The sequence below is a fragment of the Schistocerca americana genome, chromosome 2 (genome assembly GCF_021461395.2).
Source record: "Schistocerca americana isolate TAMUIC-IGC-003095 chromosome 2, iqSchAmer2.1, whole genome shotgun sequence".
In the NCBI taxonomy this organism is placed as follows: Eukaryota; Metazoa; Arthropoda; class Insecta; order Orthoptera; family Acrididae; genus Schistocerca; species Schistocerca americana.
The window spans coordinates 650,507,936-650,525,233 of NC_060120.1; the positions used below are offsets into that span (position 1 = coordinate 650,507,936).

Consider the following 17,298-nt stretch of genomic DNA (forward strand, 5'->3'; position numbering starts at 1 on the left):
CTCCGCACACCAACGCGGAACCTCAGCCAAATCTGTAGATTTCTTGGGCAACCGTTGGTAGGTACTACTCACCATGGCGTCCCCACACACGAAGCTTACGTCAGAGCAAATCTGAACTTGTCTGTGAAGAACACCTTTCGCCACTGACGATGTCAGCAGTTGACAAAGGAAAGGCAGAACTGTAGGCGAACTGCTAGATGTTGTCGTGGCAAGTGGGTTACTCGAACAGGACGTCTGGATCGTTTCTCGTAACCCGTTACTCACAGTCTGATTGGACACAGCGGCTCCGTACCCCTTCTGGGATCGTGATGCAGTGCTCTGGTAGTATCCGTAATACGCTGCAACTCAGTGATGGCCAGATACCGTCCTTCACGGGGGTTGTTGAGCATCAGCGACTTCGTGCAACTCGCCTTTTGTACTGACCTGTCTCTATGTAGCGAGTCCGTGCCACAAGGAGAGGCTCGGCATCAGCAGCAACAGGGAGGAATGTCCATCCTTCTTGGATCAAACAGACTGCCATTGCAACTGTCACTGGATGAAAATGTCACTCTGCACGTGTGCTTGCGAAACGCACCAAGCTGTAGCCAGCCTCGTATTTCATTCTCCATTTTACTCAGCACATTTAATCGATTGATAAGATAGGTTTAATTAATCAATAAATTCCGACGTATATGGAAAAGAGCGGTATTATCTTGGGAGAGGACGCTGATTGTAGAATATTTCCTTTGACTTCTCGTAATTCTAAAGTGCATGCCGAATTCACTGTGGTAGTTGGCAGGCAGTGAAAACATAGCCCTTGCAGTTTCCGTTCGCCTTGACCTACCTTCACCGGACGAGGCAGCTGACTGGACGCGCGCTGGAGATAACGCCGGCCCCAGTATTGTCATACTATATTTATTCTATCAAAAGAAAAGATTTTACTTACCTATAAAGTCAGACATGTATTACGCGGCAACCCGCTCTCACATTCACCGCGGCAGAGGGCGGCACGAGTATTTGACAAAATTAGCCATGCTCAGGATAGAATACGTTTGCGTGTTGAGTTCAGCGAACTAGCCCTGCCTTTGCCAGTTGTCAGACATTAATTCAAAGGTTTCTCTGAATGACAGACCAACCAGTCATGTGGCATGTCCCATGCGATAACAACGCAATATTGTGCAACAGCCACGGGGCGCCTCCACAGGTGAGCCTTTTGTTTGGTGCCGATGGGTCGCGGACGCCATGAGCGAAAACATTGAGAAGACAAATTTACGGAAAGCTTTTGACGGGACTTCATTTGATAGGTTGGAAATCCGGATCTTTGGGAACAGCGATGTGCCATAGGGTCATACTCGCAAGTTGCTGGAAAGAGGAGTTCAGATTGGTCGCGTTCAGGTTCTTCCTAGACCTGGACGCCCAAACCTCCCAGAACAAAATTGTTAGGAAGTGTCGGATTGGCGGAATAAAGCGCGCGACCTCAGATTGGCCAATATGGCAGTTTTGGCGGGCTCACACCGAGAAGGAACAGGAGAGAAAACTATGAGACACTTCCTCACTGGGAGCCACAGTGGACACTTCCTCGCTGGGAGCCATAGTACACACTTCTTCGCCGAGAGTCACAGAAAACACTTCTTTGTCGGGAACCATAGTAGACGGACTTGGTCGTCGAGCGGCGCCGAGAGGAAGGCAATTCTAGAGCAGATGGGCCGCACCGTGATAGCGTCCGACCCCATCTGCAGTCTCACCGCGCCCCGTCCCGCGCAACGTAAATCGCAGCAACGGCGTAGGAAATTCGTACGAGATGATAAACGTGTTGGTTCAGGTTTATCAGTCAGTCACTGTGTGGGGTACCTTTCAGCCATGATTTTACCCCTTGGGGTTCTATTTCTACTTACTCACTAACCTTCCGATGCAATCATTAGCAACACCTCAACTCGGCGATTAGCAGTTATTTAAAATGATTTCTTGTTCGTTCGGTCTATTTTATGAGAACTTTTCCAGGCCTTTCCCTATGAAGATCCACAGTTACCACACGCTCATATGTGTACATGTAGTCATTTTACCAAAATGAGTATTTGACACTTGCTTGTTCTGAGCAGGTACTGCAATCATAACAATAAATGTACATAATTTGTAGCCCTTGTTTCATTACAGTAGCTGTTACACCCCGTCAGTACTCTGTAATTAGTAAAGTTGAATCAGGACCCACAACTACTGTCCACGAGTCGGGGCCCCTTTCCTTCCGTCCCCTTGCGCTGAATTCCTTTACGTACACCTGGACCGTACTGGCGGACTAGCACCTTGAGAGAGGCTACTCAGTGCATGTCAGTGGCGTAACAGATTGTCTAGAGACACACCCCAGTGGCGCCTTACACATAGTTGAATACAACGTCTACAAACGACAAACATCGTCTGTGTGCATCACAATACTGGCACACCAGTACTCGCTTCCTTCTGAGGGGTCAGCTTATATTGTGATGCATAACGCAGCCGATACATGGCGAATGACTTTAGTCGTTGCATACATTGAAAGCGACGGCCTCAAGCAGTGCAATATGACCCAGCCTGTATCGAAGTAGGTTTAACACGCCGGACGTTGACGCAGTGTTCCTCTAATTCTTTTCAGTTGTATATTTGGGCTACATTTGTCCTATTCTTTCAGTTCTCAGATTTGTGAAGAATTTGCCGTATGAATTTTGTCAAGAACATTTACTTCGAATTTTGCTTTGATCATTAATAAATTATATAATTATTGCTTGTTCCTACATTTTGTTAGTATATTTCGATTTTTTCGTAAAAACAATGGTCAAATCGCACAGCACACATCTCTCACAACAAACACAGATTCGGCGCTGAAGTGTGAATGTAAAGTACCACTCGTGACAAGTGACAGTCAGTACAGGAATAAAACGCCACCAGTGCTGCAGTAGACTCAATTCACGAGTCGTCGACTGAGACAAGCAAGTCGCTCGTGTAAAAGCAGCTTCATACCGCTTGCACTAACGTTCACGAACGGCGTTTTCCCGGTTACTGTCGCTGTAGTACCTCCACTTTTAACATTTTTTTTTAATGTTAAGGATAATAAGTTGCCGTCTCTTCATCTAAGAATAGATGATGAATGTAGCTAGCCGCTAACTTTGTGTAATGTCTTGTCTGTATAGACGTGTATCTGTTGCCTTTAAGATCCCTTCACCTTCACACATAAATCTATAAGACAGGCGAAAAGTTAGACTAATGGAGGATTATTATTATTATCTCTATTTTCATTCACTCTCTCTCTTTCTATCCTTTATCTATGTACAGTTTTTAATATAATATTTCATTACGTGAAATCAGCCAAATACACTCCTGGAAATTGAAATAAGAACACCGTGAATTCATTGTCCCAGGAAGGGGAAACTTTATTGACACATTCCTGGGGTCAGATACATCACATGATCACACTGACAGAACCACAGGCACATAGACACAGGCAACAGAGCATGCACAATGTCGGCACTAGTACAGTGTATATCCACCTTTCGCAGCAATGCAGGCTGCTATTCTCCCATGGAGACGATCGTAGAGATGCTGGATGTAGTCCTGTGGAACGGCTTGCCATGCCATTTCCACCTGGCGCCTCAGTTGGACCAGCGTTCGTGCTGGACGTGCAGACCGCGTGAGACGACGCTTCATCCAGTCCCAAACATGCTCAATGGGGGACAGATCCGGAGATCTTGCTGGCCAGGGTAGTTGACTTACACCTTCTAGAGCACGTTGGGTGGCACGGGATACATGCGGACGTGCATTGTCCTGTTGGAACAGCAAGTTCCCTTGCCGGTCTAGGAATGGTAGAACGATGGGTTCGATGACGGTTTGGATGTACCGTGCACTATTCAGTGTCCCCTCGACGATCACCAGTGGTGTATGGCCAGTGTAGGAGATCGCTCCCCACACCATGATGCCGGGTGTTGGCCCTGTGTGCCTCGGTCGTATGCAGTCCTGATTGTGGCGCTCACCTGCACGGCGCCAAACACGCATACGACCATCATTGGCACCAAGGCAGAAGCGACTCTCATCGCTGAAGACGACACGTCTCCATTCGTCCCTCCATTCACGCCTGTCGCGACACCACTGGAGGCGGGCTGCACGATGTTGGGGCGTGAGCGGAAGACGGCCTAACGGTGTGCGGGACCGTAGCCCAGCTTCATGGAGACGGTTGTGAATGGTCCTCGCCGATACCCCAGGAGCAACAGTGTCCCTAATTTGCTGGGAAGTGGCGGTGCGGTCCCCTACGGCACTGCGCAGGATCCTACGGTCTTGGCGTGCATCCGTGCGTCGCTGCGGTCCGGTCCCAGGTCGACGGGCACGTGCACCTTCCGTCGACCACTGGCGACAACATCGATGTACTGTGGAGACCTCACGCCCCACGTGTTGAGCAATTCGGCGGTACGTCCACCCGGCCTCCCGCATGCCCACTATACGCCCTCGCTCAAAGTCCGTCAACTGCACATACGGTTCATGTCCACGCTGTCGCGGCATGCTACCAGTGTTAAAGACTGCGATGGAGCTCCGTATGCCACGGCAAACTGGCTGACACTGACGGCGGCGGTGCACAAATGCTGCGCAGCTAGCGCCATTCGACGGCCAACACCGCGGTTCCTGGTGTGTCCGCTGTGCCGTGCGTGTGATCATTGCTTGTACAGCCCTCTCGCAGTGTCCGGAGCAAGTATGGTGGGTCTGACACACCGGTGTCAATGTGTTCTTTTTTCCATTTCCAGGAGTGTAGAATCTTTGGTGGAGTGCTTCGTCTTGGTAATCAGCGGCTGGCTTGCTGTAAGAGATCTTTACATTTATTATTACTGTTGAACACTGCATTCAGTCGGGAGAATCAATCGTGTGGACAATTTGTTCATTTTACGAAAGATTGCGAATTCCAGATGTGTACGAAGCCTTTTTGGACGATTTAACACAGACTCAGTGATTGCAGGCTCTCTTCGACACAGCTGAAACTTCCCCACTAATTACAGGGCCAACGTGATCATCAAATGGTTCAGAAAAAACTCATTCGTTCATTCACTCCAGAACAAAAAAGTCACAAACCTTATTTATGAAGGAAATTGTGTATTAAATCCATCTCCATTACATGTCCAGATCTCCGGTGATTAGCCGGCCGAAGTGGCCATGCGGTTAAAGGAGCTGCAGTCTGGAACCGCAAGACCGCTACGGTCGCAGGTTCGAATCCTGCCTCGGGCATGGATGTTTGTGATGTCCTTAGGTTAGTTAGGTTTAACTAGTTCTAAGTTCTAGGGGACTAATGACCTCAGCAGTTGAGTCCCATAGTGCTCAGAGCCATTTTTTTCTCCGGTGATTCCACGTCTTAATTATTTTCCGTTTACAGTCTCTTTCTCTTCAAACAAACCGCTAGCGGCACAAATGTTAATTGGCTCGCTTTAGCGAGAAGAAAAGCAAAATATGTATCTCTCAGAAACACGTCAATCCCTCAACAGATTCTCCAGAAGCTGTCCTAGTTACCACTCTAACAACCATGGAGAATGCATATATGCATCTCTGTTACTTCAAAGAATAAACGCACTAGAAAATACTTTGGCGTCGTCGAGCTGTTGCCTCATATGTTACGAGAATATCTGATCAGATACTTTTCCAAAGTGAATGAATGTGGATGGTTTGATTGCCAATGATTAATTGGTGCGTGGTAGAGGGTATTTTCTGTGGGGACATTACACACTGTCACTTGCAACGGTCGTTTGTTGCAACATGTTAATTCAGATTTTTTTTTTTTTTGGTCTCGTGCTTTTCTCCTTTCTTGTTAAAATTATTGTCACATTTATGAATTTGCTTCCCTGAACAAATGGGCATTGGAGCTCTTTTCCAAAGCGGGGAAGCTGTGTGTCGGCGACTTTTATTGCGTGGCCAGCATCTATGAACATCTGCTATGCCATAACTGATCTGTTATTTAACACAAAGGGATATACAGTGAATACTAAATTGAGCATCGAAATATATTTTCGTGTTAAAAAAATGTCGTGTTAAACAATGCATGCGTCAAAAATACAATAAAAATTGCATTTCAGATTATGCCAAATTTTATTACCCTATGACAACTTAATTTCCTGCTAAAATTTCCTCTTTCACATACAGCGCAAAAAATGGCCGTGGCTAAAACTTTAATTGCCTCCATATTACAAAGGAGCCAATCACATTACATGGTGCACAGATCTGTTCATAAAAGTAAAGAAACGTTTGAATTATGTGTGTAGTAGAAGGATTAACACCTTGTTGACACTTAGTATAAGAACACATCCTCTAAAAACTGGCAAGAAAACTGCGTCGCGTCCTTAGGTACCTGGCGTCAAGGTGTGGTTCATACATGGCCCAGCGCAATTTTTTGCGTTACTTAATTACTCTCTTTAATTAGTAAAACCACGAAATTAACACAATGGACAGTTCATGATTCTTATTAAGATATTTTCGGCGCTCAATAGGCCACAGCATGTGGTTCCTTCACCACTCAGTATTCCGTCCAAATGTCTTCAACTTCAGTGACTGCCTGTAGCCTACGAGGAAGGGAGTCTGTGAGGTGGGTGATGAATCTCTCATTTCTGCCACCTCCTCCCAGGCAGCAACAGTGAAGTTGTAGAAGGTATCACCGGATTCGACGTGTTGTAAGGCCAATTTTCTCGCTTCGTCCGTTTCATCTCTGCCCATACGGTTGCAAGAGGCCTTACGTCTGGTGCGGAAGGAGACCAGCCGAGAAGACAATTCTCATTATCATTAGCAAACCGCTCCTGCACCATCGCTGACATACTAGTACGCAAGGTGGCCTAGTCCTACTGGAAACAGATTACTCCGTCAGAGTATATAGTTGTCATACTGATGGGACCATAAATTTCAAAAAACGTTCAAATGTGTGTGAAATCTTATGGGACTTAACTGCTAAGGTCATCAGTCCCTAAGCTGACACACTACTTAACCTAAATTATCCTAAGGACAAACACAGACCCATGGCCGAGGGAGGACTCGAACTTCCGCCGGGATCAGCCGCACAGTCCATGACTGCAGCGCCTCAGACCGCTCCGCTAATCCCGCGCGGCACCATAAATTTATTCATAATAAAGGTACTGGGTACCATCGAGTCAACCATCTATCCAGTGAAACATTCCACGTCCACGGGAACACATCCAGCTCCAAACTGCCATAAATATAGCGCCGCTATGCAATGACTCATGGACATATTTGGAGTCGAAACGACACCATGTGACCTGTACACTCGTACTAGACCATCATGAGCTGTGGACAATACCAAGTCGTTGTAAAATATCACGTCACTCCAGTCAGGATTTATACTGTCCTCGGCAAACGCTAATCGACAGTCTCTATGATCATCACGGAACCTCTCCTTGATGTCAGCACGTTTCCTAAGTAATTTCCCGAAGCTGACGCCTTATAGCACCCACCGACACGGCAAGCTTAGTAGCATGCTTCAACTGCATCGCGTTCTGCCGACAGGTGTTGAAAAGCTCATTATCCCGGAATGTTGTTACACTCCAAAGTCCAGTTCCCGCACGCCTATTGGATTCTCTAGTATCTCGATAATGATTATCTTTTATCGCTCAGTGCGCTCTGTGGCACCATTCTGCGCCCTGGCCTTCGAAGCTGACCAGTTCGCTTCCTCCACAAGGGTAATGACGCGGTCACGAATAGTCTGTTAACGATGACGCATGGCGCACGAATAATGTGACTCGATATGAAACTATGTGGTGCTGGTATTTGACCTTGCTCGTGTGCACACAGAATGAATGGTGCGCCTGCACACCTATCTCGCCACGACAGACTGGAGGCCTGTTACCGTTTAACATCAATGAATCTGGGTGAAAAATTCTCACGTATTGTGTCAAATAAAGGTAGTAGATTTAATTTCTCGACTCCAGGGATGTCATTCTCTAGCAGAAGTGACTCATTTATTTATAACCAAAATTCCTTCTCGTCTTCTGTGGGAAATTAGCTGCACATCATCGAAATGTGTTTCACATAATACAGTGGAGGGTTTCATAGACAACAAATCCTTGGATTATAAGAATGTGTCTCTCACGCCCAAAAAAATTGCAATGGATTCGAACAAGAGACGCTTTACTCAAAGAGTCTGCTTCTTTTTCATTTAGTTACAGTGATAATTTACGAACTTATCTCTATTGAATCAACATGTAGTAAATTTATCGATAATACCAACATATTCCATTTGCAGAAAAGATTTTCTGCCTTCTTGGAATAGATCTGGAATACTGGCAAGGTCAGTTTGGTGTATGTAATAGTTGAAGTAATATTTGCTCGTCTGCATGTTCCGAAAGCAAACAGAAAAATATGACATGCTACACTTCATTCACATCAGTTCTACACAGTGCTTTAACATTGGATGTGACTTCTGGCGGGCAATTTGCTCCGCCAAGTTTATACAGGGTGGTCCATTGATCGTGACCGGGGCAAATATCTCACGAAATAAGCGTCAAACGAAAAAACTACAAAGGCGGAAACTTGTCTAGCTTGAAGGGGGAAACCAGATGGCGCTATGGTTGGCCCGCTAGATGGCGGTGCCATAGGTCAAACGGATATCAACTAGGTTTTTTTAAAAAATAGGAACCACTATTTTTATTACATATTCGTGTAGTACGTAAAGAAATATGAATGTTTTAGTTGCACCGCCTTTTTGGCTTTGTGATAGATGGCGCTGTAATAGTCACAAACATATGGCTCACAATTTTAGACGAACAGTTGGTAACAGGTAGGTTTTTTAAATTAAAATACAGAACGTAGGTAAGTTTGAACATTTTATTTCGGTTGTTCCAATGTGATACATGTACCTTTGTGAACTTATCATTTCTGAGATCGCATGCTGTTACAGCGTGATTACCTGTAAATACTACATTAATGCAATAAATGCTCAAAATGATGTCCGTCAACCTCAATGCATTTGGCAATACGTGTAACGACATTCCTCTCAACAACGAGTAGTTCACCTTCCGTAATGTTCGCACATGCATTGACAATGCGCTGACACATGTTGTCAGACGTTGTCGGTGGATCACGATAGCAAATATCCTTCAACTTTCCCCACAGAAAGAAATCCGGGGACGTCAGATCTGGTGAATGTGCGGGCCATGGTATGGTGCTTCGACGACCAATCCACCTGTCATCAGATATGCTATTCAATACCGCTTCAACCGCACGCGAGCTATGTGCCGGACATCTATGATGTTGGAAGTACATCACCATTCTGTCATACAGTGAAACATCTTGTAGTAACAACGGTAGAACATTACGTAGGAAATCAGCATACAATGGACCATTTAGATTGCCCTCGATAAAATGGGGTCAATTATCCTTTCTCCCATAATGTCGCACCATACATTAACCCGCCAAGGTCGCTGATGTTCCACTTGTTGCAGCCATCGTGGATTTTCCGTTGCCCAATGGTGCATATTATGCCGGTTTCCGTTACCGCTGTTGGTGAATGACGCTTCGTGGCTAAATAGAACGCGTGTAAAAAATCTGTCATCGTCCCGTAATTTCTCTCGTGCCCAGTGGCAGAACTGTACACGACGTTCAAAGTCGTCGCCATGCAATTCCTGGTGCATAGAAATATGGTACGGGTGCAATAGATGTCGATGTAGCATTCTCAACACCGACGTTTTTGGGATTCCCGATTCTCACGCAATTTGTCTGCTACTGATGTGCGGATTAGCCGCGACAGCAGCTAAAACACCTACTTGGGCATCATCATTTGTTGCAGGCCGTGATTGACGTTTCACATGTGGCTGAACACTTTCTGTTTCCTTAAATAACGTAACTATCCGGCGAACGGTCCGGACACTTGGGTGATGTCGTCCAGGATACCTAGCAGCTTACATATCACACGCCCGTTGGGCATTTTGATCACAATAGCCATGCATCATCACGATATCGACCTTTTCCGCAATTGGTAAACGGTCCATTTTAACACGGGTAATGTGTCACGAAGCAAATACCGTCCGCTCTGGTGGACTTTTACGTGATACCACATACTTATACGTTTGTGAGTATTACAGCGCCATCTATCACAAAGCGAAAAAAGTGGTCCAACTAAAACATTCATATTTATTTACGTACTACACGAATATGTAATAAAAATGGGGGTTCCTATTAAACAAAACGCAATTGATAACCGTTTGACCTATGGCAGCGCGATATAGCGGGTCACCCATAGCGCCATCTGGTTTCCCCCTTCAAGCTAGACGAGTTTCGTTCTTTGTAGTTTTTTCGTTTGACGCTTATTTCGTGAGATATTATGCCCAGTCACTATCAATGGACCACCCTGTATACTGTACTACGTGTAAACTAATTTTAATGTTACACTTCATCGCGTTAAACGTGTTTCACTGTACTGTCAATGTTAAATTGTCGGCTCAGTGCCTATTTACAGAGCAAAAAATACTAGTATATGCGCGTTCCGAAGGTCAAACCTTCATCATAAGAATTACTGTAGAAGAACCTCTAAAAGCGACCAATATAGAACATACACAAGAGCAATAAGAATAAAATAAAATAAACGGGCGTCAACAATTTGGCATTGTTAATATTACATTGCCGAAGATGATTAAAAATACAGCGCACATTACAGCAATGTTTGAGCCAGAATGTTCGAGCCAGATAGAAAATATTTTTCGAACGGCTAAACACGAAGGCGTATATGTGTCGCTTGCATGTTTCAATCAAGCTGTGTCTCGGAACGCTACGATATCGGGACCTTTATTACTGGAAAGAGCTAATGAACTTGCAGAACTGCAAATCCAGGCTGTTTGGCACGTTTCAAGAAAATAAACGACACAGTGTTGAAAAATGTTTGCAGTGAAATTGATGAAGTGTTACTGACTACAGCTATAGGTTGTTTGTAATCTACCTTGCCTTCAATTCTCTAATAATATGACGTGAACTAACCTTCGTCACAAACATATCCGACTGAATTTCCCGCTGCTTATCCAGTACAGTTTTGTTGTTTAAAGGAAAATTGTGTTCAGAGGGGAAATTTTCTAACGAAGAATTTCGGTGTAGGTAGGAGGCCATTTGCATGGCTCCGAAAAACTACCCTTATTTCTCGTTGGGAAAAGTTTGAAACAACGGTGTGTTAATGAATGTAGGAACGTTATCAGATAAAAATAAGACAAAAAAGCATGGATGGTGGCCGCTTTGTTCACCGATTAGATTCTCAATGTAGGTAAACAATAACTTATTTCCCCCGCCCCCTCCCCCAAAAAAACAATAATATACTGTATATAGATTATCATTTTACAGTACGTATGTACAAGAGCAAATTTTAATTGTATAGGCCCTGGAATCCAGTTTGATTTGACTGTAAATCCAGTAGTTTTTCTTACCCAAGGTTTATCACAAAATTCTCCTAACACGAAGAAATATGTCAGTACCCGCAGTTTCTTGCTAAGCGTTTTTCGCTCTATATTACACAGGGTTATTCCTAAGTACCTACAGTCTTTAAGAAGATGAGCACATGAAAACTAGAAGACATATAGAAAATAGACGCAAGTCAATGGATAGAGCATCGCTCTAACATTTTAAATCGCATTATAAGTACACTGCTTGTGAAGCGGCAATGTCAGCTTGTGCGTACAGTTCACTGAAATAACTGCTGCTTCTCGGGAAGCTATAACGACAGGAGCCCGCTATGGATATGTGCTAATTTGGTTCCCTATCTGCAGGCGAGATCGAACGCAATGCGACAACACGCATCGGATGATTTGTCTACATTTTCTGATACGCGTGCCCCTAGGCGATACACTCTGCAACAGCGCCACGGCGTTGAACTTGAAGGGACGCTCTGTCCACTGATGGCCGCCGTTTTTCAATGCATCCTGTTATCACTAAGTCGTCCTCAGAAGCCCCAGAGGGTGGTTTGATAAGTCTGGTAAAAAAAAACAACAACAACAAGGATGTTTGTTTCGTAACCATCTCAGCTTATATCTCGACATAGTCTCCTCTGAGTGATACATAGTTGGTCCAGTGATCCTCCAGTTTTTTCGTCCCATTGGAGAAATACGTTCCGTCAAACTCTGCGGAATACACGTAGACTGCAAACATCACTTCCTCAGTTGACTTAAAAATTTCTTCCCAGTAATCCAAAGTTTCAAGTTGGAGAACAGGAAGAAGTCACTTGGCGCTAAGTCTGGTGAACATATTAGATGAGAAATCTATTCAAATCCCAATTCATGTACATTCGCCAATGTTATCGCTGATGTGTGGGATGGAGCATTTTCTTGCGTGCCAACATTGGTCATTTCTCAGCCAACGCAAATTTCAAATGATCCAACAACGAAGCATAATATGGTCCACTTAATGGTACTGCATTTTCCCAAAAAAAGGAATGGCCATCACCTTAACCAGCTGACGAAATGGTCTTTGCCTTCTTCAGTATACTTTCATCAATTTGTCCATTGTTTTGAGTTTGATGTGTAACGATGGATCCAGGTTTCATCAACAGTCACAAAAGAAGTCCTGCGGATTGCGATTAAACATCGCCAGATATTGTATGGAAATGCTGTGTCGACTGTGAGCAATGGCGGCACCCATCTCGCACACAGCTTCTTCGTAGCCATTTCTCCGTGCAGCACAGGATCGAATCGCTGAGTTGAGATGCCTGCAGTCTTAGCAATCTCACGAATTTTTATTCGGCGGTATGGCAATAAAATATCATGGATTTTGTCAATGGTTTCCTTTGAGGTGACCTCAATTGGGACGACCAGAGCCCGCTTTTTCTTCGGTGCTTGTCTGATCACGGCGAAATTCATTAATCCAAAACTAAACTGTCTTCAATGATGGTGCGGAGTCCACGTGAACATCATCCAATTCTGTTTTGATTCATGTGGGAGTCAAACGCTTCAACTGAAAATGTTTAATAGCAGCATAAAACTCGGTTTTCTCAGTTTTCAATCGCAGTCGACACACTGCTCGTTTCAGACGTCTATCAAAATGAACTGCAGGTTGTACAGTGTTGAAATTGTTTATACAATCCTTGAAATAATTATGCTTACCAACCATGAAGATGCCACAAAAATGTTCGATTCATTCTTAGAAATTTAGCAGACTCATCGACCTTCCCTCATAACCCTATGTGATAAGAGGCAGCAAATAAAACTGATACAAATGGAAAAAAGTAAATAAACTGTTTATTATTTCAGAAGTATTCACCATAACCGTTAATTCATTTATCCCACTGTGTGACAAGACGGGCAGCGCCTTCATGAAAAAATATTTGTCGTCGCCTATGGAACCATGATTGTACCCATCAGGTTACCTTCCATTCAGAAGGCTGTTGCACGCAGTGACTGTTATATTGACTTGTAAGAAATAGTTGTCAGCTATCAGTCGTCCTTTTTAAATTTTATTGGCAGATCTAGATTTCAGCCTGAAACTAGCCATTCTCAATGCACTATCATTTTTGATCGATTCTTGTAATGCCTGTTGGTCAGGCTTCATCCACTGTTCATGTAATACTATTAAATGAATACTATTAAATGAACTGTGGATGAAGCCTGACCAACAGGCATTACAAGCATCGATCAAAAATGATAGTGCATTGAGAATGGCTAGTTTCTAGCTGAAATCTAGATCTGTCAATAAAATTTAAAAAGGACGACTGATAGCTGAAATCTATTATTTACATGATTGTACCCAGTCGTGCAACTCCTCGTCTGACACAAATTGACGGACAAGAATGTCTTTCTCCAAGGCTACAAAAATATTTAAAAATTGCACGAGGAAGAGATTGGAACTGCTTTAGAGGGTGTGTAAGGGCTTCCCAGTGAAACCTTTGCGACATACTCATAACGTTGGCAACATGTGAGCGGGCATTCTCCTGCAACAGAATGAAGTTGTCCGTCAACAGTCCTGAGCATTTGGACTTGACGGCATGCTTCAGTTAACGCACAGGGATATATGGACACTTCGCAGAAATTGAGGCGCGCCGTCAAGTCCAAACGGTATCACTCTGTTGCAGGATAATGCTCGCCCACATGTTGCCTGGGTTGTTTAGAGTATGCTGGGAAGCCCTCACACATCCTCCTCCACGTAGTCCCAATTTCTCCCTATGTGGCTTCCACATTTTTTGGAGATCTGTAGAAAGACATTCGTTGGCTGTCTATTTGCTTTGCAGGATGAAGTGCACACGTGTGTGCAATCAGGGTTCTATAGGTAATGGCAAATATTTTTCCATGAAGGCACTGATGTCTTGCCATACACTGGAATAACTATATTAACAGTTAAGGCTTTTAATTTTGAAACAGAAAAAAATTTACTTACTTTTTTCCATCTGTCTCGTTTTCATTTATTTCCCTTATATACGAGGGTAATTCGGAACGTAAGGAACGATCGGTCGTGAAATGAAAAAAAAAAAAAAAAAAAAACAGTGAAAATCTGATGAAGCTTTGCACAGATGCGTTGGGCACTGTGTCTAGTACGCCCGTCGATCGCATCATGTCGCTCTTTTCAGTTCTGAGCTCACGGTGAGAACGTAAAGACGGCTAGAAACTGGCATCTCCCTCCAAGTATGAGGGCCTGGCGAAAGATTTCGAGTGAAGCTATACAATCAACGTAACATAACTGTCACACGGTTCGTTGTACATGACAATTCTCAGCCGCACTCTGCAGGGGCGATGAAGATGCCCCTGCAGTGTTTTCGATGGGAAGTGTTTGATCACCCACAATACAGGCCGTAATTGGCTACCCCTGAGGTTCAGCTCTGCTCAAATGAACTGCTGGCTATGAATACAATATTTTGACACAGACAACGAGCTGCAGTCCAGAGTAGAAAACTGTCGAAAGGCACTGGCGGCTGTCTTCTATAACGAGGTAATTGAAAAGTTGGTACAACACTACGGCAGATGTCTAAATCTGAGCAGCGACTGTGTAGAGAAGTAGCTGGAAGGTGTAGCTAACCGTTGGAAATAAAACAGTATTGATTTTCACTGTGGTTTCCATTTCGCGACCTATCGTTCCTTACTTTCCGAATAGACCTCGTAATTACATATCTGTAACTAGCGTACCTAATCCTTTCATTTTTTTTCTATTTACAACAAATGCTGCATTCGAGGGTAGCTTTTACTGTTAGAAAATGTAAAGCATATACATTATCTTCTGAAACTGAATAAGGTAACAAATAGCTCGACACATAATATGCTTCCCAATGTGGGGCTACTAACAAGAAAACTTACACTCATACGATATAGCTCACACAAAGCAAAGAAGCCTCTGTCACTTTAACAAACAGCTTTTGAGAATAGCCATAAGATTTTCTGTGACGTTCAAAGCCTTCAAAACTGAAAATGACCTGCATCAGATTCGTGTCTGCTCTCCAGCTTTGTTACATGTTTATCATAGTAGAGCGCTTCAAGTATGTAATATTTATTTACTAACGATGTTCTGCGATTCCCACAGGTTCTCCGTCGCTTCGCTATTCTCATGACTATGCTGGGGGAACTCTATCTGTTTGGTACCCGCCCCACAATGGCCGTACAGCTGTCTGTCTACAGTATGATATTCGGAGCTGTCATAGCTGCCAGTAATGATCTGGCTTTCAGCGTTGAAAGTTACGTCCTAGTGTTGCTGAACGACTTTTTCACTGCGGCTTATGGAGTCATCATGAAGAAGAAACTAGATATTGCAGATCTCGGGAAGAATGGATTACTCTTCTATAACTCAGCAATGATGATACCATTTATAACAGCGCTTTCTTGGGTAGCAGGCGACCTTGGAACAACAATGGAGTTTACATTATGGAATGATCCTTTGTTCATTGCTTATTTTGTTCTCTCTTGCGTATTAGGCCTATTTCTCAATTACTCAATGATGCTTTGCACACATTATAATTCTGCTCTCACTACTATGGTAGTGGGTTGCATAAAAAATGTCAGCATCACATATTTAGGTATGATAATTGGTGGCGACTACGTATTCTCATGGGTCAATTTTTTGGGTATTAACGTAAGTGTAGTTGGAAGTCTGGTGTATTCGTGGGTTACGTTTAGTCAAAAACAGCCTATAAAAACGGTTGTGCCAAAGATAAGTTCTGTGTAATATATGGCTGTTAAACTGTGGCGTTAATTGCGTCTTCAGTAAGACTGAAATACAGCGTGGTCTACGTCAGCAGTTGAAGTGAAGAAGCAGTGTATGCTTGCAAAGCACCAGTAAGAGCCACACTGAATATTCACATTGTGAATATGTTATTGACATATTCTTTCCATGTGGAAAGTCAAATACAATGATGATGTGCCAGAAACTGGTTTTATAACCGATTATCTTGTGTACATATATACTATGTTTACATGTGATGTAATTTGAACCTTCTGTACAGTACAGTTATTTATTATCATACAAAAATACAATGTAATATTTGGCCATTACCTACCTTGATGCATCTACAGTTTATCCTGTTTTTAATGGATTCTCGCAACTCACTACATATGCAGCCTGATAACAAACTAATTATTGGTCGATTACACAAGGTCATAAAGTAACCAACATTCAGCATCTTACCTCCATAACAACGAAGAGAAATTTCACGTTTTTCTGACGTTCTTATATGACTGCATACGGCATATAGTACGTGCCCTCCATCCGGCCGTAGTGTGAAGTAACTCTGTCACCGAGATATTCCAGTACCAAGTCGTGAACGTTGCCACCTTACTGCGAGCATGGAAGACGATCGCGGAAGATACCTGGGCGGGCAGCAACGACGGCTAAATGTTAAAAGTCACTACATGTATTGGCGACGGAGTGACAGCTATGAAAGATAAGTTGACGAAAACTGCAAGCGAAATGTTAAAGTTTAGTAAGTCGAATGTGTGCGAATTACTCGGGAGGACCACGATGCTGAGCGGCGTATCTATACCAAAGAAAAGGAAGAAGAAGAAAAATGCGAACAATAAGCACCCCACTGACGAAAAGGATAAATGTCTTATTAGAAACGAATGTCATAAATTTCTTTTATTTCCGTCAATGATCACAAAACCTTTTGCTCCTTGGACTACCGGTTTCGGACCGCGATGACCAACTTCAGATCTACAGAAAAACATGAGAAAATCAAATACAAGTGCTTTTTTTTCTAAAAAAAAAAAAGTTTGAGGGTACTCCGACATTGGATATAATGCAGCGAAAATTACTTATAACTGAAGCATGGGATACCACCCGTCTGCTTTTAGCCATGACGTCATCAACATCGTCATGATAGCGGGACCATAGAGACAGCTATCGGTAGCTCTGCGTTTGAGCGTACGCATA

At 43.7% G+C, this 17,298-nt stretch overlaps 1 protein-coding gene across 1 annotated transcript in view; it reads left to right on the forward strand.

Moving 5' to 3' along the window:
• LOC124594280 (UDP-sugar transporter UST74c-like) overlaps positions 1-16,421 on the forward strand; it is a 48,124-nt gene extending 31,703 nt beyond the window's left edge. The window contains exon 3 of the mRNA XM_047132646.1: positions 15,457-16,421. Coding sequence (XP_046988602.1) covers positions 15,457-16,095 — 639 coding nt within the window. The 3' untranslated portion in view covers positions 16,096-16,421. The remainder of the gene's footprint in view (positions 1-15,456) is intronic.
• The last annotated feature ends 877 nt before the right edge of the window (positions 16,422-17,298 follow it).